Source organism: Miscanthus floridulus, chromosome 19, assembly GCF_019320115.1.
Source record: "Miscanthus floridulus cultivar M001 chromosome 19, ASM1932011v1, whole genome shotgun sequence".
Lineage (NCBI taxonomy): Eukaryota > Viridiplantae > Streptophyta > Magnoliopsida > Poales > Poaceae > Miscanthus > Miscanthus floridulus.
This window is the reverse complement of record NC_089598.1, coordinates 106,840,727-106,868,167: the sequence shown is the minus strand read 5'-3', so window position 1 is coordinate 106,868,167 and position 27,441 is coordinate 106,840,727. Positions and strand designations below refer to the sequence as shown.

Here is a 27,441-nt window from a genome sequence, read left to right as displayed (position 1 = left end):
GCTAAGGGCCCATTTGCTAGGGCTCTGCATTAGTTACAAATGGCTAGAGTGCTCTGGCTCTAATAGAGTTTCCCAGATGGAGCTTCATTTACAAACGGCTAGGCGTCTCTACTAGAGTTTTCCTAGTCGAGCTAAGCCATTTGAAAAGTTTCCCCCGATGGAGCTAAGCCATATTTGAAAAAAAAACATTTGGCAGAATGACTTTAACAAGTAGGGATGAGGCTAGAGGAGGAGTGTTGGGAGTTTATTTTTTCTCTCGCTTCTAGTGCAAACAACTCTTGCTCCATGGGTGCTTGTCGATGTTTTACCACCGATAGCCTGCCACGGGGGTACCCGGGGCAGTATGTTCGGGCTTCGGCGTATGCCGAACTCGATGGTTTACGCAAGAGACAGCCGATTTATCCTGGTTCAGGCCCTCGATCGTAGATCGAGTAATAACCTTACGTCCAGTCGGCCTTAGCCTTTGCGTCAGATTGATTATGATCTGTTCTGTCGGTTATGTGTGTCTGTCCCTTTGACAGGAGCATTGCCCTCCTTTATATAGTCAGGAGGCCAGAGTCCTAGTCGGTTTACAATGAGATTTCCTAGTAGGATTACTTGATAGTTCTACTACTAAGATTTACATGGGAAGAATCCTAGTTGAACTAGATCTTCTCTCTCCCTTGCGGGGTATCCTGTGGGTCCCGTATCGACAAGCCCCCGAGCACTTCATGGTTGAGCTCTGAAAGTCTCGCTCTGCCCCTTCAAGTCTTGTTGAGTAGGAATAAGATGTCATCCGAGTGCTTTCTGGAGTGAAACCTTGTAGCGCTTCTTAGGATCTTTGAGTGGTGAGTGCTTTTCTGAAGAAAAAATACATCCATCTGGTTGTAGCCTCTCGAGCCTCTTGCTATTTGGAACAAGGAGCTGGAGGATCTTGTCTTGAAGTTGTTCCGATTGTTCGTTGAAGTTTTATAAAAAAGAACTCGAATATGGCTCGTTCCGGGTTCTTTTTGTCGTAATGTCTTGAAATGGTCTGTGTTGAGGAAGTCTTTTGGTGACGTGCGTTTTTTCGAAGAAAAAGTGCACTCACTGAGTGTAGCCCCCGAGCCTCTTGCTATTTGGACTAAAAAGTTGGAGGGTCTTGATCCTTTATGTTGTTTGAAAATTTGTATTCTGAAGTAGTCCCCAAGACTTGGATTAAACCATCGTCCGAGTAGTCTCGCGGCATCCTTCCGAAGCGGCCTTTTAGTCTTGGATTAAACCATCATCCGAGTAGTTTTGCGGCATGTAGCCTCCGAGCTTATGTCCGGGTTCCTTTTTGGTGAAATTGCACTCACTGAGTGTACGAGCCTCGTGATTTTGGGTTTATCCCGCAGCTCCGCGCTTTCTCCGAGTTCTTCTCTTTAGAAAAGAAGTCGGATGAAGAGTCTTGATGTATCGTCGTCGTTGTAGTCTTGAGGTTCTTGTATTCTTGATCCTTTGTCTTTGGTTCCGAGCCTCCGAAAGTAGTTGAAATGAAAACCGGGTTCCCTAGCTTAGTGTTGATTAGGCTATGGTGCTGGTCGAGCTTCCGAGCGTATATTCGTGTTGTTTTGTTCAGGAAGAAATCGGATGCGAGGTCCTGGCGTATTCTTTGATGGTCTGCTGTTGCCAGATGTAGTTGTATGGTGGTGGTTGAGTGTAAATGCCTTTTGTTCACGGGTTGTACTGTGCTGGTATATTCTTCCGAATATGCCCGTCTTCGAGTACTGCTTCCTCTCGCCTGAGTCATCTATTATTGAGTCCTGTCTTTTCACTGTGTCCTTTGTTAGGCTTATTTCGTTGGTACTCCTAGTCCATGTGCGCCGATCCTTTGGTCTATAAATACTGTCCCAGAGTGCTTGTTTTCATTCATTGGATATTCTGTTGAAACCTTGGTGGTTATGAACATGGTAGTTTATGAAGTAGAGCAGCCCCCAGGCATGTTTTGTAGTTCCTGTGTATCTTGTCATAGCTGGAGGAAGTCTTGTGATAGGGATTAGAGGTAGGCTAATCTCGTGACAGCATTGTGCCAGGATGTATGTGGTGGTAGTTGGAGGAAGTCTTGTGATGTGGGCTTCGTTCCTTCATCCGGCAGTTCTGGGTTGATCCTCGTCGCCTGTCTTGAGACCGTCCGGTGTAGATCAACACCATATCTAGCATCACATCGGTCTTGGGTAGACAGATGCCTGCCGGCCTTCTATGCTCCATGTTGCCCTGCCGTGCTGTTGATTTCCACCTTGGATGCACTGCGTCCGTCCTTTGAAGAAAACGGTGTAACTGATGGCGGTTTGTCCTTCCGAGTAGCAATTTGGGACACGTAGTCGTTCCAGAGCCTAGTCGTGTCCATGTTCCTCTTTGCTACTTTGCTTTTCGTGGTGCCGAGTTCGTTGGGTCTTGTAAGATTTGTAATCTTCTATTTTTGAAGTCGCTTGTAATGTAACGAATCTTGTCTTCTGAGTTGTCTTTGACTTTTCTGTTGTGATCCCTGTCGTTCGTGAGACTACCGAGTTTTTTCTTACATAACCGGGTTCTTTTGTTCCTCGTGAGGTAGCCCTTTCTTTCTTCTTTCTTTCTTCTTGGTTTGATGGGTTGTTCTTGTATCAATCTAATAACCCTACCGTGGCGTTGGACGGATAAGTCTGAAATCTGCCCGTTGGTTTGTACCGTTGTGAGGATTCGTGCCCTCCGTCGTTTTAGCTGCGTCGGTAAATGGACCGTTGCGTTCCCACATTGTGTTTTAACGGGCTTTGTGGGCCGTTTGTATCACTAAAAAATATATTTAAAGACCTTTTATCTTCCTTTCCCTTGTCGCCCAGCTCTTGCCTTTAAACCCTAGCTCTTAGAAATCCGCCGCCGTCATTGTCGCCATCACCCGAGCACCATCATTCTAGCTTCATCTTCCTTAGTGCCTTTTTTGCTTCCGCCAGTTCATGGGAAAGAAGAAAACCACAAGCAAGTCTCAGGCGACCTTCGTGGATGAGGAATCATCCCTGTCTTTGATTGAAAACCAGGAGTTCATGGCCATGAGGGCAGCTCAGAAAGTTTGGCCGGCTCCAACAACAAGCGAAGACCAGCTGCGCGAGCTCATTAGCGACGGCTTGATCCAAAGCAAAGTCATCACTGAATGGAGAGTTCCGGGCGAGCATCGGGTTCCGGCTCTAGGTCCTGGTGAGATTGTCCTTTTTGTTTCCTTTGTCTGCGCTGGACTTTGTCTTCCTGCTTCCGCCTTCCTTCATCAGTTTCTTAGTTATTTTGGGGTTAGTCTAAACCATCTAACCCACAATGCCATTCTCCATCTTTCTGTTTTTGTTCACCTTTGTGAAGCCTTCCTTGGGATCCCTCCTTCTCTATCTCTTTTTCGCTTTTTCTTTCGTCTAAAACCTCAACCCCGCCGTGAAGAAACCAGCGTCCTCGGTGGTTGCGGGATTCAGTTTCGCCAGGGTCTCAAAATTAAGTTTTTTGATTATGACCTGGTTGATTCTGTCAAAGATTGGCGTGCCGAGTGGTTCTACGCTGCCAATTTGATCCCTTCTCTTGTCGTTCACTCCGGATCTGGTCCTGTGGTGAATGACCAATGGGACAAGAAACTTGAGTTGCCTGCTGAGATTCAAGCGATCCAGCCACTCCTTGATAGGATTAGCATGCTGAAACAGCAGGGTTTGACCGGCTTTGGTATTGTTTCGAGCTTCCTTCGTCGCCGGGTTCAGCCTTTGAAAGAGCGGGAGCATCTCGGCTTTGAGTATTCTGGGGCCGAGGATCCTTCACGCATGGTCCCAGCTCTTGAGCTGACCGGTGAGGAGGTACTCGAGCGCCTCCAGAAGATGCTGAAAGGAGTGAGCGTCATTCCTCCTGCCGTCTCTGAGTTCTCGGCCATCAACCCGCCCCCAGCTGTGAGTTGTCTATTTTTTTGTTTGAGTTCTTTATGTACTCTTGCTGCATCCGTTCTTACTTAGCTTTTCCTTGTCTCGGTGTTTTATCTTTTTTCGCAGGAGCTTGGGCGGAACTTTGTCGATCCGACCCCCCTTGATGTTCTCCCTACCGTGGCGGAGACTGGGGATCGTCTAGCTGGTACTTCTGCAATTAGTAAGTCTCAAACCTTTACAGCCCTTCCTGGGGTTTCTTTCAGATTTGTTGATGTATATGAAGAATATGTTCCTCGTCTAGTCCCTCGCGGTCCTCACAGTGTCCCGAAGAGGGGGCGAATGGACGGGTCTTCATCTGGCTTGCCTGTCTCCAAGAAGCCTCGCAAACCAAGTACTCCCTCAGGTACTCCAGTTGTTGCTAGCATGCTCTTAGGTGAGCACATTTAATACTCTTTGTTCTTTTATTTTCATGTTTCTCTCTTGAACCGAGTACTTTTCATCTCCTTTTTAGCAGGTGCTCTGATTTCGTTGGCTGAGGAAGAAGAGGATGATGAAGTCCCCCTCATCATGCGGCGGTGAGTTGTTTTTCATATTCTTGTTGCATTGAATTTCTCCTCTTTGTTTTGAATTTTAGTCTTGAACTTTTTGAAGTAATCGGAGGTCGGGTGTGAGTTCTTCCGAGGCTCCCGCGCCGACTTCTTCTGAAGCTCCGGTGTCGAGTTCTTTGGTTGCCTCTGTCCCGAGCTGTACCGCTCCTCCGGTGCGGAGTTCTTCCATGGCTCCAGCCCCGGCTTCTTCCGTGTCTCCGTTGTCGACTGTCCCGCTCCCGTCGCTGGGTGGTGGGGACGTCTTCGCCGTCGTGGTTCCCCCTACGAGGCTTTCTCTTGGCTTCGCGAAGAAAAAAGTAGTCGGGTGAGTAGATTCTAGCTTTATCTTTTTGGCTTTTATCTTCCTTCCTCTGGTTTTTATTGGTGCTTCCTTTTATCACTTTTTAGTGTTTCGTCTTCTCTAATTTCTTCATCGACTTCTTCTCTGTCTCCCGCCGTGCCAACGAGTTCCGAGCCTCGAGACTCACAACATCCTGTTGATGAAATCGCCGCGGGGGCTTCAGAGCTACCTGGCGGAGTTGCGGACTTGGTCGCTCCGGAGGTAACTATGGCCGTCACGCCGGGTCCTTCTGAGGGTTTGGCTCTAGCTTCCCTGGAGGTTGCTTTGGTCGTTCCTTCTTTGCCCCAGCCGCCCTCTCCTTCCCCTTCTCTTGCTTCCGACGGCCCCTCCTTTTCTGGTGACGTGGTGCAACAGTTCGATGCTACTCATCGGTTATCGGAGCTGACTGCAGCCTAGGGGAGCTTGTCGACCCTCACGACTTCTTTTGGTGAAAAGCTCCAGGTAGGTTTTACTGCCACTCCTCTTTTGCATGCTTGTTTTTCTTCTATCCTTACGCCTTGTTTCTCTTTGCCTCTTTTTGTTCAGTCTTTCTCTCGTGATCATTCTGGCTTCTTTTTCTCATCTGAAAATGAGAGAAAGTTGTCTTCAGAGGTGGACGCTCTAAAAACCAATCTTGACCTCCTCCGGGCTGAGTTGGAGACGGAGCGTCAAATGCATCAAAAAGAGGAGAAAGCCCTTCGCGTCCGGGTAGTGGAGACGGAGAAACAGAGAGATGCTGCGGTGGAGTCTGCGAAGAATGAATGCAAAGGTGCCGTGGGTTCTGCCTATTTCTTCTTTGTATTTTGACTTCTTTTTCCGCTGACTTGTTCTTGGGTGTCCTGTCTAGCTCTCTGAGTTGAAAAGCAGAAGCTCTCGGAGAGTATTGATGAAATGAGGGCCCTTGTCCATTCTAGTCATAATAGAGTTGAGGAGGTAATTACTCATGCTGAGGAAGAACTCGCCCTTGCTAAGCTGATTAGGCGCGGAGCTGACAGAGATCTTGTGCAGGCCCAAAAAACTATTGAAGGCTTGTCCGGGAAGCTGGCGACGGCTACTGAGAATTGGAATGTTTTGTGGAAATCTTTTCGTTTAGTAGCCGATGTCCTCCGGACTCCAGCGGATGACGGGCAATCTTGGGCATAGTTCATTCCTCGGATTCCGACTCGTTTCCAAGAGTTCGCGAAGAGGTGTGCCCAAGTATGTACCAAGAATGTGCTGGCCCAGGTCCGGGTCCTTGCTCCAGAGGCGCCTCTCTCCAAGATAGCAGAAGAAGCTGAAAGCCAAGAATATCTTGACGCCGTTGAGAGGATGGAGTCTGAGGTCGAAGGTCTAGCCAGTAGGGTTGTAGACAGTCTAAATATTGACATTTCCCTTTCTGATGACAACGCCTGACTCGATTGAGCATCCCCTTGTAATATTACACTCCTTTTTAAATGAAGATTCTTTATTTTTGTTGATGTATTCTTTGCCTGGGTGCGGTTGAAGTTACTTAACTTGCTGAGTACTTTGTCCTATTCCCGTCTCTGCTTCGCAAAACAACTCTGTGCGTTATTCTGACGAGACCCCTCGATTTGTCGAGTACTTTTCTTTTCTTTCTCCTTTGTGATCTGTCGAGTGCTTTGTCCGTGCTATGACTTGTTAGATGTAGATCTTTGCGTTAACAACCTTTCGTCTGCGCTATGTAAAACGACTCGGTATAGAATGTTGCCTTGACAAACTTCGGCATCCGAGTGCTTTCTTGAATGGCGCTTGTGCTTTTCTGAGGAAAAAGTATTTCTATCTGGATGTAGCCCCTGAGCCTCTTGCTTTTCGGAACGAAGTGCTGGAGGGTCTTTTGAAGTTAAATTTCGGTCGACTCAGCCATTTTGCTTTTTGTTTTGGGTGTTAGCTTTTAGCTACCCTCATCGGCGAGCTCAAGCGTTTTTTCAGCTATTTTGCTCTCGGCCGGGATGCTCAGGCATGTTTTCAGCCATTTTGCTTTTTTGTTTCGGGTGTTAGCTTTTAGCTACCCTCATCGGCGAGCTCAAGCGTTTTTTCAGCTATTTTGCTCTCGGCCGGGATGCTCAGGCATGTTTTCAGCCATTTTGCTTTTTTGTTTCGGGTGTTAGCTTTTAGCTACCCTCATCAGCGGGCTCAAGCGTTTTTTCAGCTATTTTGCTCTCGGCCGGGATGCTCAAGCATGTTTTCAGCCATTTTGCTTTTTTGTTTCGGGTGTTAGCTTTTAGCTACCCTCATCGGCGGGCTCAAGCATTTTTTCAGCTATTTTGCTCTCGGACGGGATGCTCAGGCATGTTTTCAGCCATTTTGCTTTTTTGTTTTGGGTGTTAGCTTTTAGCTACCCTCATCGGCGGGCTCAAGCGTTTTTTCAGCTATTTTGCTCTCGGCCAGGATGCTCAGGCATGTTTTCAGCCATTTTGCTTTTTTGTTTCGGGTGTTAGCTTTTAGCTACCCTCATCGGCGGGCTCAAGCGTTTTTTAGCTATTTTGCTCTCGGCCGGGATGCTCAGGCATGTTTTCAGCCATTTTGGTTTTTGTTTCATGAAAACAACTCGTTGAAGGTCATGACAAGACATGCTGTGGATGAATGCCATCTTTATTGATCATGAGTATAAACTACTACATATGTTGTTGAAGAGTATTGCTTTTCGTCGATTGTGAACGTTGGTCCTTTGTGGCTTGCATATCTGTTTTTTCTTGAGTTGTTTCTACGCGTAGAATCTTCTTAGCTGGCTGATGTGCCATGTATTGCTGACTTCTTTTCCATCTTCGGTTATTAACTTGTATGTGCCTGGTCCGGTGACTTTTGTGACAATGAAGGGACCTTCCCATGGACTGAGTAGCTTATGTCGTCCGTCAGTCTTCTGTATCCTTCTTAGTACTAAGTCTCCGACTTGCAGTGATCGAGGTTGGGTACTCTTGTTGTAATGCCGTCTTAAACCTTGTAGGTATCTGGCTGATTGGAGGGTAGCGTTTACTCTGATTTCTTCTGAGCTGTCGAGTTCTAATCTTCTTGTGTGTTCCGCTTCTCCTTCATCGTATTGCTCTATCTTTGGGGATGTCCAGATCAAGTCGGCGGGCAGTACGGCCTCTGACCCATAAACTAGGAAGAAAGGTGAGTAGCCTGTTGCTCTACTTATTTGAGTTCGTAGTCCCCATACTACTTTCGGTAATTCTTCAATCCATTTGGACCCATAGTCCACTAGTTCTTCGTATAATCTTGGCTTTAATCTGGCTAGTATGAGTCCATTAGCCCTTTCTACTTGTCCGTTGGCCTCTGGATGTGCAACAGACGCATAGTCTATACTAAAACCACAGTCTTGTGCCCAGCCCTTGAATTCTGTAGCTGTGAAAGGGGAGCCTAGATCTGTGATGATTCGATTGGGCATGCCGAAGCGGTGCATAATGTCTTGGATGAACTCGACTGCTTTGGTTGCGCTGTACTTCGCGAGTGGTTTGTATTCAATCCACTTGGTGAATTTGTCGATTGCTACGAAGATGTACTCGAAGCTGCCTTTTGCTTTTTTCAGGGGTCCTACTTGATCTAGCCCCCAGCAGGAAAAAGGCCAAGCGGGTGGGATGCAGATAAGATTGTGAGCTAGTACGTGGGCTTGTCTTGCAAACATTTGGCAACCTTTGCATTTTTTGACAAGCTCTTCTACGTCTTTCAAAGCGGTTGGCCAGTAGAACCCGGTGCGAAATGCTTTGCCAACCAGTGTCCTTGAAGCGGCATGATTTCCACAGCAACCTAAGTGTATTTCATCTAGGATTTCTTTGCCTTCTTCAAATGAGACACATTTTAGTAGTACTCCTGATGATGCTGCTCTTCTGTAGAGTTTATCCCCTACTAGAACGTAGTTTTTGCTTCTGCGAACAACTTGTGTGGCCTCTGCTTTATCTGCTGGCAGTTTATTTTCTTTGATATAGTCAATGAAAACTTGGGTCCATGAAGTGTTGATTATCAAGATCTGAACGCCTTTAGCCTGAATTTCATGTGTTGTTTCACCGGGTTGTTTGATAGAGGGAACTGATAGCTCTTCTATAAATACGCCGGGTGGAACTTTTGCTCTGTCTGATCCGAGCTTGGCAAGGACATCTGCTGCAATGTTGGAATCGCGTAGGACGTGTAAAATTTCTAATCCTTGGAAATGTTTTTCAAGTTTCCGTATTTCAGCACAATAAGCACCCATGTTTTCTTTGGTGCAATCCCAATCTTTGTTGACTTGGTTGATGACCACTGCTGAATCGCCGTATATGAGTAATCTTTTTATTCCGAGGGTAATCGCCAATCGTAGCCCGTGGATGAGGGCTTCATATTCTGCTTCGTTATTTGTAGCTTGCCATAATATCTGAAGGACGTACTTGAGTTGTTTTCCTTCTGGAGAAATGAGGAAAACGCCTGCACCGGCCCCGCCTAGTTTGAGTGATCCGTCAAAGTACATCTTCCAGTGGTCAAGGATTGCATCTGATAAAGGCTGTTGAATCTCTGTCCATTCGGCCACGAAATCGGCGAGGGCTTGAGATTTGATTGCTTTCCGTGGGGTGAAATTGATGTCAAGAGCTCCAATTTCAACTGCCCACTTGGATATGCGCCCCGTGGCATCTTTATTGTGTAGGATGTCTCCGAGTGGAAAATCTGTCACCACGGTAATCTTGTGGCTTTTGAAATAGTGGCGAAGCTTTCGTGAGGTAATGAGTAGAGCGTAGAGTAGTTTTTGTACATGCGGGTACCGGATTTTGGATTCTGTCAGTACTTCGCTGATGTAGTATACGAGACGTTGCACTTTATACACGCGCCCTTGTTCTTCTCTTTCTATGACTATTGCTGTGCTGATTACGGTAGGAGTTGCCGCAATATATAGCATCATATCTTCATCTTTCTTTGGAGGTGTCAGGATAGGCGATGAAGTGAGGTATTCTTTAAGTTTTTTGAAAGCTTCGTCGGCCTCTATTGTCCACTCGAACTTGTCTGTCTTCTTTAGTAGTTTAAAGAAAGGTAACCCCTTTTCGCCGAGTCTTGATATGAAACGGTTGAGGGCCGCCATGCATCCTGTTAGTTTCTGCACATCTTTGACACTTCTAGGTGGGCCCATTTCTGTTATAGCTCGAATTTGCTTGGTGCTGGCTTCGATCCCGCGCTGACTGACCAAAAATCCGAGTAGTTGTCCTGAGGGAACTCCAAATACACATTTATTTGGGTTCAATTTCCATCTCCATTTCTTCAAGTTTTCGAAGGTTTGCTTTAGATCTTCAATTAGAGTGTCGGGGTTCTTTGTTTTCACCACCACATCGTCCACGTATGCCTCCACATTTTCACCGATTTGATTCCCAAGGCAAGTCTAGATAGCTCTTTGGTATATGGCACCAGCGTTCTTTAGTCCAAACGACATGGTCTTGTAGTAGTAGGCACCAAACGGGGTGATGAAAGATGTCTTGCTCTGGTCTTCTTCTTTTAGTGTGATCTGGTGATATCCTGAATAGCAATCGAGAAAAGATAATAGCGCAGATCCTGCTATCGAGTCAACTATCTGGTCAATGCGTGGTAGCCCGAACGGATCTTTTGGGCAATGTTTGTTGAGATCTGTGTAATCGACGCACATACGCCACTCGTCCGTGTTTTTCTTCTGTACAAGGACCGGGTTTGCTAGCCAATCTGGATGAAGGATCTCCTTGATGAATCCGGCTGCCATCAGTTTTGTTATTTCCTTTTTAATTGTTGCCTTCTTGTCGGGTGAGAATCGTCGTAGCCGTTGTTTTACAGGTTTGGAGCTTTTGTTAACATCAATTCTGTGCTCAGCCAACTCCCTTGGGACTCCTGGCATGTCGGCTGGCTTCCAAGCGAAGATATCTTTGTTGTCCCGAAGAAAGTTGGTGAGCACGAGTTCCTGTTTTGCTGAGAGGTGAGCACTGATAGTTGCTGTCTTGGAGGTATCACCTGTGCCTAAGTCGATTTGCTTGACGTCGGCTTCTTTTGGTGGTGCGATGATGCTGGGCTTTTTAGCCGGTATTTCTAATTCTTCTTGGCTTGTTTCTGTAGCGATTGCGGCTATTTCTTTTCTTCCATTGTCGGCTTGTGCTTTAGCCACAATTTGGATCGCCTGAACGTCGCAGTCAAAAGCGCGCTTTAAATCGCTTCGAAGAGAAAGGATACCGTTGGGTCCTGGCATCTTAAGCAGTAAGTACGGATAATGTGGTATTGCCATGAATTTGGCTAGTGCTGGACGTCCAAGGATTGCATGATATGATGAATCGAAGTCGGCGACTTCAAATTTGATAAACTCTGTTCGGTAGTTTGAAGGAGTTCCAAAGGTAACAGGTAAAGTAATTTGTCCGAGTGACATGGCTGCTTTGTCGGGTACTATTCCGTAAAAAGGTGTGCTTGTTGGCGTAATCATCCCGGCGAGTTGTAGTCCCATTTTCCTTAGAGTTTCAGCAATAGTCGGATCTAGAACTAGTGGATAATGGCCTGTGTTTCCCACGCTAGTCCATTGGTCTTCTCTGGTAAATTGGATAGGATACTGTGACCAATTGAGGTATCTTGGTGTAGCCGGTTCTGCTGTCATAATGGTCCGCAGTGCTAGTTTTTCTTGATGTTTGCTTCTGCAATCCAGAGCCCCTGAGAAAATCACTGCTACCGTTCCCCTGGGTTTTTGGAATCCTTTGTCCTCGTGGTTGTCTTCTTCTCTTTTCTGATTGTCCTCTTTGGTGTTTTCCTTACTATCTTTTCTTGTGTATCGATCATTGAAAGTGTAGCAATTTCCGATGGTGTGCCTCCCACTAGGGTGCAATGGGCAATGTATGTTTTCAATGTCATCATATCTTCTGGGTTTGGGAAACTTCTTTGATTTGTCGGCCATTGCCACAGTATTGTCTGGTCTACGTTTTCTTTCTTGATGTCTACTATTTCGGTGATTTTGCTTGTCTGGGTTGTCTTGGTTGCTTCTGTCCGGGAACCTCTCTCATGTTTTTTCTTCTGCAGTAATCATCTTTTCTACTATACATCTGAATTCTTCATTGTTTCTCGGATTTTCTTTGCAAAAGTCTTGAAATTGCCATCTAGCCATGATTCCGTGAGAGAAAGCTTCAATTACTTCTCGTTCGGTTATGTCATGCACTTGAGCTCGTAGTTCGCCGAATCATCGATAGTAGTTTCTAAGACTTTCACCTCCCTTTTGCTTGAGTTCTTTTAGTTCTGCATGAGTGATTGGGTGTGTAATGATTCCTGCGAAATTCTCACAAAAAGCTCTTTGCAAATCCTCCCAATTTCTGATAGATCCTGGATTTAGTTTATCGAACCATTGGAGGGGCATGGCCTCCAGTGCCATGGGGAAGAAAAGGGTTTTGATATCGTCGTCTCCTCCGGCTAGTTCAATTGATTGTGAATATATTCTGAGCCATTGCTTTGGTTCAGTTTTGCCATCATACTTGGAGTGATTAGACGGTTTGAATTTGTGAGGTAATCGCACCAATGTGAGCCTGTTCGCGAAGCAGGGGAACCTGTCGTGTGCCTTGGTTTCTTTGAATTCAGATTCGGCGCCTTCCTCTGGCCAACTGTTGTTCTGATGGGAACAATCTTGCGAGGTTGTCTGGGTAGGTACCCTGCTCCTAGTCTTCCTTAGTTGTTCAAATCGGTGGCCTTGGTTATGTTCCTTCCTACTTCCTCCGTCATGGCTTCCACCCGGCCCAAGTCTTTCGAAAGAGGATTTCCTTTGATTTTGATCTTCTTGCCGGTGGGTTGTTGATCTGGCGGATAGTCTTGATCGAGCTTTCTCTTCATGCGTTCTCGGGATTGTCGATCGGAGCAAGTCCTGGAGCTGTTCATACTTCTCACCAGGATGCGAAGTTGCTCCGAGTTCTTCTAATGCTTCTCGAATCTTATCGTAAGGCGTGTTCGCCGTGCGTCTTCCTTCGACTTCTCATTGCGATTTTCTTTTGTCGTACTTAGCCAATTCTGACTCGTATCTGATCCAAGCTTCCCTGCGCTACCTAGCATGGTGTTGGCGCCCTTGCTTCAACTTATTTTTTCTTTCTCTAGCTTGTCTTTGACTATCTATTTCTCCGTCGTAGCCCTGGGCAAAGGGTGATATGTTGGATTCTGATTCATCTGATGATCTGACATCGGGTGCTTTCGGGGGATTTAATGGTGACCGCGGTCGTCGAACCATGAGCACTTCTCGTGCATGAGTCGTTCTGTTATTGGCGTTAGTTTTCATGCTGTCGGAGTCGCTGATAACTTTAGTGGATGCCTCGGTGTCGTAGATCGAGTCTCCTTCTTGGTAAGGTAAAATAGCTGTTGTTGTTGTGCCGACTAGTTGGGTTCCGCTACCCTCAGGAACGGAATCCGGCCAGTGGATGATACAGTCCTGCGATGTTATCGTTAGCACGAGACCCTCCTGAGCTCCTGTCAGTGGTATCCCGAATCTTGGATTGAAAAATCTTTCAACCTATCCCTGATAGGATTTTGTCATGTTGTCGAGCCCAAATGGAAAAGAACTCGACTTCTTGAGAGAATTCTGGGGGTAATCCGAGTTGTTTTGGGTTGTGTTCTGGAATCTTGTCAAAAAAGAACTCGGTTTCTTGAAAGCACTCAGATAAAACTTCGCCTTGGAGCTTGAATTCGAATCGGATACGAGTGGTCGTGAAATCCGATTTGACTCGGATACTATGAGCTGCGCGAATCTTCTGGTGAGCTGATCCATTGTAGTTGTTGAAATAGGAACTTCTTTTAGATGATCTGGATCTTCGAGGAGATGGCTTTGAAGCTTGCCGTTGTTGTCTGCCTCGCAGATCCATGAGCCGAAGATGAAAGTTGATCCCGTCGGGAAAATTATGTTGTCGAGGTCCATCGAGCTCTCGGAAGCAAAGTCGCCGAAAGCCCCTACCTGGCGCGCCAGCTGTCGATGTTTTACCACCGATAGCCTGCCACGGGGGTACCCGGGGCAGTATGTTCGGGCTTCGACGTATGCCGAACTCGATGGTTTATGCAAGAGACAGCCGATTTATCCTGGTTCAGGCCCTCGATCGTAGATCGAGTAATAACCTTACGTCCAGTCGGTCTTAGCCTTTGCGTCAGATTGATTATGATCTATTCTGTCGGTTATGTGTGTCTGTCCCTTTGACAGGAGCATTGCCCTCCTTTATATAGTTAGGAGGCCAGAGTCCTAGTCGGTTTACAATGAGATTTCCTAGTAGGATTACTTGATAGTTCTACTACTAAGATTTACATGGAAAGAATCCTAGTTGAACTAGATCTTCTCTCTCCCTTGCGGGGTATCCTGTGGGTCCTGTATCGACAGTGCTTTAGCCTTTATAGGTGCGAAGCCGTTTTTGGAGTGACCATTTTGTAAGGTTTATCGTTTATGGAAAAGTCAAAACAATATAAAAGCTCTGAAGCCATGTATAAGTATCTCGTGAGAGTAAAGGCAATACAATAAAGCATGACAATATATAATAAAATGGTAGGAAATACATTATGCACAATGACCCCAAATGAAGCCCAATATGCATACACAAGTATATAAGCTTAAAATATTAATATCGTCACGGTGCTTCTTGGTGGGCCTTCACATCATCTTGCAGGATGATGAAGCGATCCAAGTCCTTCGGGCCACAACTTTGGTAGGAAATAAAACAAGAACGATAATGATACTGATGAGAACATCATTTCTTCATCACATACAAGCCAAGGAGAGGAGGAAGATCAGCATGGACGTCCAATTCATCTTTCTCATGGTAGAGGTCCAGTCCAACTGAAGTTGGAGCCTATCTCGGGTTCCAGGACCAGTCTGCATTAAACTGGTCACCCAGGACGCATTCGGACTCTATTTTCAATGATCCACATATGGTTGGAAAGCTAATTTGATAAGAAAGCCAATCCAAGTGGTCTCACGTCAAAATACCTTCGGAATCAACGGGAATCGTCGAAATAAGTCAGCGTCCAGAATCTGCCAGGGTGCTACGACACCGTCTTTTGGTCAGTTGGACCGTGTATCATGTTTGGACCCATTAGGGGGCGTGTCCAGGGGGTGACGCCCAAGACTCTATAAATAGCAGCCGTCGCTCTCCTTAGGGTTTGGGTTTTGTTTAGTGCTTGATTTCCTCATGAAACAGACATCGTTTTTGCTGCAACTGTGCCGCCAAGGCTGCTTGATGTGAACCAGGGCCCCAATTCTTGATCTTGTTCGCCTGTGGCGATTAGTCCTTTCGAATAAAGACTTGAAATCCTTGTTATCATAAGCCTCATATTTATTTACAATTTCAGATGGTGTTCATCCCGTTCTTGCTTGTGTTCTCGATTCGCTTACAGGAAAACCTTCTTGACGAGGTCAATCGCGTTTGCGTGGTTGATAACCAACGGAGTAGTGGTGTAATGGTTGCGGGGGTCCAAATCAGTCTTGGTTCAAAGCCTAGATCGTGAACATCGAGTCTCCACCATTCGACGCTATCATACCTTTCGAAAGATCAGGCCTAGTCTACATCAAGTGGTATCAGAGCCCTTGTTGCCCGTTAGGTATAGCTTTATTTTTTTTCTTTAGATTGTTACTGTTTTTGCATTACCTATAGTCCACAAAAAGCCAAAAAAAGATGTAGACTAACGATCCAAGTCCTTCGGGCCACAACTTTGGTAGGAAATAAAACAAGAACGATAATGATACCCCCGAGCGTCCGAACGGATGGACCCTCCATTCCAAAATGCGCGTGTCATCTGAGCACCGCTAACACCGGCCCCACCTGAACTCTGTGTCATCACCGCGTCCCACTCCGCTCTCTGTGTGCCGCCGTCTCCGCCCCCATCCGTCCTCTATGTTGTCACGCCCACCCCACCCCGCCCTCTGTGTGCCATCGCCCAGCTTCGTGCGGCTCGTGTGCGGCGTCGCCTTCTACGTGCCGCTGGCTCCACATTGTCGGTGAGCTCCATGCCGCCGAGATCCGCGTTGCCGGCGAGCTCCATGCCATCGAGATCCGCGCCACCGGCGAGCTCCACGGGCCGCTGTATAGCTCTGCGTGTCGATGAGCCTCTGTTCGCCCAAGCAGAAGGAGATGTTGCTATGAAAAACTTATGTTTCAAGCCTATGTTTCGAATGTTTTCAGGCGTTTTAAGCGCATGCTGCAGGTGCTTCAGGCGCATGTTGCATGTGTTGTGTTGCAAGGAGATGTTGCTCTAAAAGCCTATGTTTCAATTGTTTCTAGTGTTTCAAGAACTTGTTGTTGCAAGTGCTTTAGACGCATGTTGCAAGTGTTGTGTTTACGGATGTTGCAACGATAATATTATACATGTTTCAATAGCAATCTGGGCATGTTTTAGTAGTACATCGCCGATGTTGTAGCAACGATATTGTACATATTTCAATAATAATCAGAGCATGTGTCATTAGTACATCATCGATGTTGCAGCGGTGGGCCCCAAGGGCATCCGTGTGGAAGCCAACCTCCTCTAGCCGCCGCTGCCCCCACCCGTCCTCTGCGTCGTCGCCGCGCGCCCACCCCGTCTTCTGTGTGCCGCAGCTGCCCTCCCCCTCCCATTCTCTGCACCGTGGCCGCGTCGCATCCCGCCCTCTGTGCATCGTCGCCCAGCTCTATGTAACGCTGCCTCCTGCGCGCTGCAGAGCTAAGCATCGTCGGTGAGCTCCACTTTGCCGCTGAGATCCGCGCTCGGACGCTCCGTCCCGAAACGCGCATGCTCTTCTGTCCTCTGCGCACTGCCACACCCCACCCCTCTGCGTCGTCGCTGGCCCCATGGCGAAACAGAGCAGCTTCACGGCGTCCGGACTCCGGACGCTGGCACTAGTCGTTCCGAAACAAGAATGGTACTATTTCAGTGCACGATCCACGACATTCATCGAGTAGGCAAGTTAAGGGGGCTGGCTCATCGAAGACTACGGTTCTTGTATGACCACACCAATGGAAAAAAGAAAATAAACTTTAGGTTAATCATGTCTGATGGCTGAAAGAACAGAACTTAACTAATTGCTTTGGGGCTAAACTGTGTCTAACCAGGATTAGGACTTTGTCGTTTTGGCATATGGTCGATTTTTCCCATTAAATTTGTGTGCCAATATATCTACACTTCTTTTATCTCTCAGGTGCTTATCTTTTTGTTGGGTATCCAGACAACATATAACTTTATCATTGTTCGAGTAAAGAGATAATATATGTTTTGTTCTTTGTCATTTTAACCATACAAGTTGGTTGCCCGAAAATTCAGGCGCTTGAAATATAGCACTATCATATATATTTATATATAATCTAAATCGCATAAAGTTGAAAAATGCACAAAATGCTTTTTTGGTAAATTTTCTCAGCAAACACTGCGACTATTGCTATGTCTCTGTCAGTGACCATACTGCCTATAGTAGCAAAAGGGCCTAGTATTCATCAACGCCAGGACACCGAGAGCCAGACACCCCGCCGCCGCCCAACCCGGGCGACCTCCGGTCGTCGTCGACGCCGCACTGCCGTCAGGCGGGGGGTTCACAGTCGGCGACCCTCCTCCTGCTGCTGCGCCGGCGGAGACGTTGACAGCGACCCTCATGCCTCCTAGGCAGTGGCCCGGGAAATCGCAGATGAACCAGTATCCCCTCGCCTCGGCGAGCACCACCCGGTCGTATCCGCTGGTGTACTTGACGCGCACGCCGTTGCCGCCGGCGGCGGCGGTGTCGCAGGACCGGTAGACCTCCTCGGTCACCTCGTACACGTCGTGCTGGGAGCTCACGTACTGGAAAACTGCACGCAGCAGATCAAACATCAAAGTACGTACATGGATCATCAGTATATATGAATCTCATGCGCAAATTAAACACGCACACGAAACAAGTAGTGTTCATATGCATGTGTATATATCATGCAGGGATGCATAAATGCATTTTGATATGATGAGCAGAGCAGGCGGCAGGCGGTGATCGAGCTGACCTAGGACATCCCCGACGGCGAAGGCGTACTCCCTTGCCCAGGCAGCGTAGTTGATGCCGGACCCGGATTCCCAGCCGTAGCTGACGTCGCCGACCACGTACTCGGCGGCGCCGGCGCGGCGCGCCGGCCACAGAAGCAGTAGCAGGGAGGCGACGGCCAGCACCTGCATCGCCATATCACTGCTGCAGTGCTGCTGCGTGGTGACTGGCGCAGGATCGGATGCTCAACTCAGCTCGTGTGTTATGACTTATGACTACTTAACGATGCTTCCGCAGTTCCGCTCCAGGACGAGGCAGAGCGGCAGAGCCGACGCTGACGGCGACGGAGGACGGACATTTCGAAGCGCCCGGCGAGCTGCGTGGACATTTGGACGAGGAAGATGAGGAAGAAGATGAGGTCAGCGAGCTGAGGTCGCTAGGTGGATGACAATTGAATCGACGTTCGGCGGCGGCCTGGTGGTGCACGTGACGAAAGAGGTGAAATTTTCGTATTTTGGTCTCTTTTGAAAACAATTTCTAGAAAAATACCAACGCTAAAACAATTTCTGAAAATAGACCATTTTTAGGCGTCTTAGCACATGACGCCGAGATATGAGGCTCGGCGTCGTGTCACGCCACGCCGAGGTACTGCCACGTCATGGACGACCGGGGTCGTCGTCGCCACGTTGGCGCGTGGGTCCGAGACGTCGGCGTCGTGTCAGCCGACGCCAAGTACCCAACATCGGCGCGGTCGGACTGAGCGCCAAGCTCTGGCCCCATCCGGAGCGCGGCCCAGGCGGCCCAACAAAGCACGGTGGCCCAGCAGCTCGGCGGTGGGTCACTTAACGCCGAGCCTCCAGACCTCGGCGTGACCCGACTCAACGCCGTGGTCTGGACCCTTTAGGCCGCGCCGAGGCCCCTTCTTCTTCCTCCCTTCATTCTGAAACCGCCGGCCTCCCTCTCTTTCTCTTCTCCCCCGCGCCGCCACCAAACCCTAACCCCCAAAATCGACCCCCGGTGCCACGATCTCGGCTCCCGAAGCTTCCTCGAGGTAATGGTCCCTCCCCTCCTCCATTCTATCCGCGTAGATGTGCTTACATTGTCCCTAATCATGTGGAATCATGGTTGTTTGGTGATTTGGTATATTTGTGTTTGCATTTGCAAAATGTATGGCAAAGGATGATTGAGTGCATTGTTGTTTAACTGTTTTATGTGATGAACATGTTAGGTTAGTTTGGTTTCTAGTTATTTTGGTCATTAGGGTTATTTGTTTATTGTAGGTGTCATTAGGGTTAGTTATTTGTTGGTCATTAGGGTTACTATGTATTTTATTTATTTGTTGGTCATTACATTTCAATTTGTTATGACCAAGGCGTTTTCTTCGTAACGTTAGGATGCCAAGGCGTGGTAAAGCTCGTATTCCAAGGTAATCCCAATGTTTATTCATTATCTGTGCAACAAATAGAAAACCCTAGGTTTAGGTTTGGTTCTCCGTTAATATGACTAAATTCTTTCAATTGTAGCTATGGTCGCCAGAGGGCAAATCCGTACGACCTAAAGCCTCTCCCTGAAGGTGTGACGGTGGAGGCCGTCGTTTGGATTGCGTTGTGTAGATGTACAACGACTGTGACGGTGGAGGCCGTCGTTTCTTCAGATGCCTGCGAGGATTTGTATTGCCTTTGAACTCTCTCCTTTTTTAGATTTGCATTTGGTTTCTAGTAGTACTTATTGGTAGATGGGTAATACAAATCCCTGAATGCAAATCTAAAAAAGGAGAGAGTTCAAAGGCAATACAAATCCTCGCGGGCATCTGAAGAAACGACGGCCTCCACCGTCACAGTCGTTGTACATCTGCACAACGCAATCCAAACGACGACCTCCACCGTCACACCTTCAGGGAGAGGCTTTAGGTCGTACGGATTTGCCCTCTGGCGACCATAGCTACAATTGAAAGAATTTAGTCATATTAACGGAGAACCAAACCTAAACCTAGGGTTTTCTATTTGTTGCACAGATAATGAATAAACATTGGGATTACCTTAGAATACGAGCTTTACCACGCCTTGGCATCCTACCGTTACGAAGAAAACGCCTTGGTCATAACAAATTGAAATGTAATGACCAACAAATAAATAAAATACATAGTAACCCTAATGACCAACAAATAACTAACCCTAATGACACCTACAATAAACAAATAACCCTAATGACCAAAATAACTAGAAACCAAACTAACCTAACATGTTCATCACATAAAACAGTTAAACAACAATGCACTCAATCATCCTTTGCCATACATTTGTAAATGCAAACACAAATATACCAAATCACCAAACAACCATGATTCCACATGATTAGGGACAATGTAAACACATCTACGCGGATAGAATGGAGGAGGGGAGGGACCATTACCTCGAGGAAGCTTCGGGAGACAAGATCCGGGCACCGGGGGTCGATTTTGGAGGTTAGAGTTTCGTGGGGGATTTGGGAGCCGTGGGGGAATGGAGGAGGGGAGGGAAGAAGAAGAAGGGGCCTCGGCGCGGCCTAAAGGGTGCAGACCTCGGCGTTGAGTCGGGCCGCGCCGAGGTCTGGAGGCTCGGCGTTAAGTGACCCAACGCCGAGCTACTGGGCCACCGTGCTTTGTTGGGCCGCTTGGGCCGCGCTCTGGATGGGGCCAGAGCTCGGCGCTCAGTCCGACCGCGCCGATGTTGGGTACTTGGCGTCGGCTGACACGACGCCGACGTCTCGGACCCACGCGCCAACGTGGCGACGACGACCCCGGTCGTCCATGACGTGGCAGTACCTCGGCGTGGCGTGACACGACGCCGAGCCTCATATCTCGGCGTCATGTGCTAAGACGCCTAAAAATGGTCTATTTTCAGAAATTGTTTTGGCGTTGGTATTTTTCTAGAAATTGTTTTCAAAAGAGACCAAAATACGAAAATTTCACACGAAAGAGCACCCCGCAGCAGGCCGGCAGGATTCTGGGCCTCACACGGCAGGCCAGCCCAGCGCAGCCCAGCTGCATGCTAGAAGTCTGATTTTTTCTTCAAACTTCAAAACCAGACATTCTACTGATCTACTCCCTCAACTCTCAAAATTGTTTAAATTACCTTCTAGCTGGGTTAGAAGTGGTTTTATTCTTGTTGGTTGCATCTCATATTAAAGTTTTTAGAACACATTTACACATCAATTAAAATGTTTTGGAAAATTTCCACATTTTCATGGATATTTTCCAATTTTCCTAGAACTAAGCCTCTATTGACATTTTTACGAGCTTTAAATATTTTATTTGGCTTTTTTGTGTCTCAATATATCTCTAGGATTTTTCTCGGTATTTTTAGAATCCTAGACATTTTTATGGTTTAAAAATCTTATCAAATACTTACTTGATTATTTAACTGTAAGAATGATGAAACAGTCTTGAAAACAACTTCTAACGTGGAAGGGGTTAATTTAAACGGTTTTGAGAGCCGAGAGGTTAAAATATTTAATTTTAGAGTGTAAGAAAATAAAAATATACCACGAAAACAATTCAGAGGGTAAAATGGACCTTTCCAAATGATTGCACTTTGTCCTAGTGACCTCGGGACACGAAACTCCTTATGACTGTAGTCATGGATATTTAACGCTTTGACCAAAATTTAGTCAAACTTTCAAAACTTTGGCCATCGAGGAATTTCAGCAATTTAATCTATGAACATAATAGGAGTCGTGTTCGTGTTGCAACTTATTTTATAATCTCATATATCTATCAAATGTTACAATTATATTTTATTAAAAATCATATTATCCCCTTCATTCTCTTTTATAAGGTGCATGCACAATCAAGATTTATACTACAAAATCTTTAACCAATAATTTGTCTAACAATTTTAACTATCATAATATATCAAGTTAAAGATCTTATTATAAACTTATGATATGCATGGTTAGCACTTTGGCAGCTCCATGGCCTCTGCTGCCAGATTCTAATAAGTTAAAGATCTTGTCAGTTGATCATGTATATATGGGTACAGCTGCACACGCGGGGAGTGATCATCGAATGGAGGACTGAGCTGAGCTCCCACTGAGCTCCGCTCCACCCACCGCCGTTGGCCACTCTGGCCCCGGCGTCCACTGCCCCCACCACCGTCGGTCACTCCGGCCCCGCCGTCCACGGCCCATCTCCGTCAGCCCCTAGGGCCTCGGTGTCCTCCCTTGTCCCTCCCTCTTGCTCTTCCCGCCTCATTGTAGGTCATGGAGCACAACTCTTCCTCCTGACGTTCGTGGGTGGATGAGGTCGAGGAAGAGGAGCTTGTGGTAGGATCTCAGCCGTTCGCCGCCATGTCGCCTGGCCTCAACCCCAACGCGCCCCCTTCTATGGTGGGTCATCGCAGATGCTGGGCCTCAACCCCGACACCCCCTCTTCCACGGCGGCTCCTCGCCGGTGGGTTCTGGGTTTGACTGCGGTGGGAAGCTCTCCTCCGACTCGGAGGCCTCCTATGGCTCTGAGCCTTGCTCCCCGCCATCGGAGGGAAAGGGAAAGGCTGTCGCGGTGGACGCTGGTCGTCGTCGGCGCCCGCGTCTTTGTCGTTGTGCAAGGAATCTAGATGGCTTCATGGCCGTGGCCCGTCGTAGCCACCCCTAGCTGGATGCCCACCCACAAGCATCTTACCCTCAGCAACCTATGGTGGTTGAACGTCGCCCGCCATCACCAATGGTCCACCCGGCGCGTGCCTCAGGCATGCCGGATGCTCAGGGTTTCCACCAGGTCCAGAGCCATCGTCGTTGGTGTAGGTGTACGCCACTGAAGCAGTTGAAGCCTCTTCCGGCCAATCTGGTCGGCAAGTGTTTCAACTGCATGGGTGAAGACCATGTCAAGGCGGATTGCATCTACCGGTCGCGATGTCTCAATAGCAGGAGCGATGAAAGGTCCTAAATGGCTAGAGGGGGGTGAATAGCCTATAAAAATTTCTACAAATACACTAGAGTAAGAGGTTAGTATACTAAATGGCGAAATGCAATTTTGCTCTAGCTCTACAAGGATTGCAAGCCACCTATCCAACAAATCTAGTTACTATGATCACTAGGCACAAACAATGGCTATGTCACTACTCACTAAGAGCTCTCAACAAGTCTACACTAAAAAGCTCCACTAGGTGATACTAAACTAGCAAGCAAGAAAAGCTCTCAAAACTAATTATACTAAAGAGCTTGACAACTAGTTTGCAAAAAAATGTAAAAGAGTGAGTATGGTGATTATACCGCCGCATCGAGGAATGAACCAATCACAAGATGAAGACAATCCAATCACCAGGAGAAATCCAATCACACAAGAGACACAAGATTTTTCTCTCGAGGTTCACGCACTTGCCGGCACGCTAGTCCCTGTTGTGTCGATCAACACTTGGTGGTTCGGTGGCTAAGAAGTGTTGCACAAACCTTGTCCACATAATTGGACACCGCAAGAACCTACCCACAAGTGAGGTAGCTCAATGACATGAGCAATTTACTAGAGTTGCCTTTGGCGCTCCGCCAGGGAAGGCACAAAACCCCTCACAAGCAACCGATCGAGGCCAGAGACAATCACCAACTCCGCTCAATGATCCTCCAATCACCGGGCCATCTAGGTGTTGGCAAACACCAAGAGTAACAAGCTCACAACTAGCCCAAATCACCCAACTAGTGCCACAAGATGATGCAACTCAATGCAATGAACTAGAGGCTCTCCAATCTCACTCAAGATAATAAAATCAAGTGAACAAGTGAGTGGAGTGTGTTGCTCAGCTTTCAAAGGGTGTGCACAAGTGTATTAGGTGCCAAGAGAGTGGCCAAGGCCGGCCACATCCTCTATTTATAGCCACACAAGCAGCTAAAAACTAGCCGTTGGGGCACCAGACAGGGCGGTGGTGGCACCGCCATGGGGGTGGCGGTGACCACCCAGCCGAGCCCCCTGATTTCCCTACTCTCTAGATAAAAGGGGCGGTGCCCCCTTTTGCTTTTGGTGCTCTCGGGTAAAGAGGGACGGTGGCACCACCCTACCTATGGCGGTGACTAGGAGGTGCACCGCTGTGCACTAGGTGGTGTACACCAGACACACCGGTGACCGCCCTTCAACACGCTGCTCTCAGCCACCTCTAGGTGGGCACTACCCTAGGGGTGGCGGTGCCATCGGAATAGTGGTGATGCCAACCCTAGCATCAGCGCTTCTCTGCCTTAGGCAGCCGGTCATTAGACAGGCCAGGGCGGTGCACCGCCACACACATGGCAATGACCATCCCGAGGCAAACTCCTCCATTAGCTGTGATTTCGTTTCTCGATTCAATCCACAAATAGTCTAACACTCCTTTACAAGCGTTGCTAACCCTCAAAATGTTTTCCAAAAACATATTAGAGCCATGTTAGCATTTCTCAAAATATTTTCAATAAATATTTTTGCCTGCTCTCCGAAGTGCACTAGGCCTAAATGCAATGCATGAAGTCCAACACCTAGTGGCACTAGATGATCGAATTGTCTAGTTAAGAACCCCTCTTAATAGTACGACCATCTATCCTAAATATGATCACACTCTCTATAGTGTCTTGATCACTAAAACAAAGTCCCTAATTATACATTTGCCTTGATCTCTATAGGGTTTTGTTTTTCTCTTTCTTCTTTTCCAAGTTGAGCACTTGATCATCATCACATGTGGCCATCTCATCATTTCTGTGATCAACATCACCATTTGAGTGCCACCATGCTCCTCACTTGGAATGCATCAACCTAACTCATATCATCACTCATGACAAAGGTTAGTGCTTAGGTTTCATCAATTATCTAAAACCAAACTAGGGCTTTCAATCTCCCCCTTTTTGTAATTGATGACGACCTATTTACAAAGATATTTAATGAAATCTTTTTGGATTCATGTTACTTGCCCAAGCATATTACCATGTGTAAAGGTTATGGACAAGTTTCATCAACCCAAATTGGTAGTATTGGCTCCCCCTACATATGTGCTAAGAGTTTGGATTTGAAAGCTTGCACATATGCATAGATTAGGAAGTGCGGGGAAGTAATGTCTACCAAATGATGCTAAGGTGTAAAGAATGGACCTTTAAAGTGTGATACCAGTTGGAGTTACTATTTGAACACCATCCTTAGCACCATGATTTGCTAGATATCACTTGAAAAACAAAGACAAACTAGATACCTCGTGAGATCAACATTAGAAGTAAGGTTCTAGTACCGCTTCTAAAAGTTCAAGGAATATCTAGCTATCCTATGCATGCTAGTTTTTCATTTCATTAATCGTTTTCTATGATCTAGCATACACCACACAAGCATGGATAAGGAATTTAAGAACTTGTGCCATGCAAGCAACCATATGTAATTCACATTCAAATGCAACATATAAGATTGTGAGCTTGCTCCCCCTACTTGTGTGCTTCAAATTTTATAATTGATCTCCTTACATTTCATTTGTTTGTTTGCTTCTCTTATCTTACTATCTTTGTGAATTTCTCTTCCCCTTTGTCAACAATTAGCAGAAAATGTGAGCTCAAATTTTAGATAGGTTGGGGTGAAACCATGTAAAGTAAGGATCATTTTCCTAATTTGGTTCAATCTAGATCACTTGCAAAAGATATTTAACTCGGTTTGATCCAAGGGCAAGCTTCTTCACACCTCCAAATAGGGGTTATCATGCACCATGTTGAGTTAAACACTTATAGCTAATTTTCTAGATTAAACACTAGGTTCACAAGCCGACAAACATGTCATATGCTACCACTATATCATTTCAAGCATACAAGCAATAGTGGTACCATACAAGTATCAAATTCATTTGATTTTATGAATGAGCCTAAGACATGTGAGGAATGGCTAGATGCACTAAACAAGTCCTTATCAATGGATGAATGACATGTCAATCAACTTTATCTTGCTTTGCTCGAAGGAGAGGCATGTCATATATAGGGGGTGCATCAACACATATTGGAGAAGTCAAGTATGTTCAATTCATTCATTAACTTGCAAAACCTCTTATCATCAAGTGGCTTGGTGAATATATCGGCAAGTTGATCATCGGTGCCCACACTCTCAATGCATATGTTCTCTTTTTGTTGGTGATCTCTTATGAAGTGATGATGGACATTTATGTGCTTTATTGTTGAATGTTGAACCGGGTTATTGGTGAGCTTCATGGCACTTTCATTGTCACAAAGCAATGTCACTTGTTTGAACTTGATTCCAAAATCATTCAATGTGGCCTTCATCCAAAATAATTGAGCACAACAACTACCGGTCGAAATGTACTCCGCTTCGGTGGTTGAAAGTGCTATACTATTTTGCTTCTTTGATGACCAAGATACAAGTGATCTTCTCAATAGTTGACATGTGCCCGATGTGCTTTTTCTCTCAACTTTGCATCCCGCATAATCGGAGTCTGAATATCCAATCAACTTGAATCTTGCTCCTTTGACATACCACAATCCAATATTTTATGTATGTTTCAAGTACCTCAATATTCTTTTGGTTGCCTTCAAATGGCTCTTTCTTGGTGAGGCTTGAAATCTAGCACACATACATACACTAAATATCACATCCAGCCTTAATGCGGTCACATAGAGTAGGCTTCCAATCATAGACCGATACATCTTTTGATCCACCATATTTTCACTTGCATCACTATTCAAGTTTCCATTTGTCCCCATTGGTGTACTAATTGACTTTGCATCATCCATTCCAAATTTCTTGAGCATGTCTTTGATGTACTTGCCTTGACTTACAAATATACCATTCTTTAATTGCTTGATTTGGAGACCAAAGAAGTAACTAAGCTCTCCAATCATAGACATCTCAAACTCATTAGCCATCATCTTTCCAAACTCCTCACAAAAATCTTGATTGATTGATCCAAATATGATATCATCAACATAGATTTGCAATATAAACAAGTCACTATCTATCTTTTTGGTGAAGAGAGTGGTGTCAACTTTACCCATCTTGAATCCTTTAGAGAGTAAGAAATCTCTCAATCTCTCATACCATGCTCTAGGTGCTTGTTTCAATCCATATAAGGCCTTCTTCAACTTGTACATATGGTTGGGCTTCTTCTCATCTTCAAAACCAGGAGGTTGTTCAACATACATAGCTCATCGATGTACCTATTTAGAAATGCACTCTTCACATCCATTTGGTACAACTTGATGTTGTGGGCATAAGCATAGGCTAACAAGATCCTAATTCCTTCCAATCTTGCAACCGGGGTATATGTTTCTCCAAAGTCAAGACCTTCAACTTGAGTGTAACATTGAGCCATTAATCTTGCTTTGTTCTTTACAACTATCATATCTTGATCTTGCTTGTTCCGAAAGACCCATTTGGTTCCAATTACATTATGATCCTTAGGCCTCTCAACTAACTCCCATACTTGATTTCTTGTGAAGTTATTTAGCTCTTCATTCATAGCATTTACCCAATCAACATCCAATAAAGCTTCATCTATCTTCTTGGGTTCAATGGATGACATAAATGAGAAATGTTCACAAAATGATGTCAATCTTGATCTTGTTTGCACACCTCTTGAGATATCACTAATTATAGAATCCAATGGATGATCTCTTGCAACATTTGTTGGTTGGAGCACTTGCACTTGATTGCTTGTATTTGATTAATCATTTGGTTGAGATGATGTACTAGCCACTTGTTGATTTTGCATTTGAGATGATGAACTAGCTTGACTTGTATGAATTTGCACATTTGAGTTAGCAAGCACTTGATCTTTGTCATCTTCAACTTTAATC

The 27,441-nt window shown here is 46.2% G+C and overlaps 1 protein-coding gene across 1 annotated transcript; it reads right to left on the bottom strand.

Moving 5' to 3' along the window:
- Positions 1 to 17,117: 17,117 nt before the first annotated feature.
- On the bottom strand, positions 17,118 to 17,864 carry LOC136526570 (basic blue protein-like). The gene is made up of 2 exons (XM_066519198.1): positions 17,696 to 17,864; positions 17,118 to 17,509 (listed from the first exon to the last, which is right to left on the bottom strand). Exons 1-2 carry the CDS (start codon positions 17,862 to 17,864, stop codon positions 17,118 to 17,120), a joined length of 561 nt encoding a protein of 186 aa, XP_066375295.1.
- Positions 17,865 to 27,441: the final 9,577 nt, after the last annotated feature.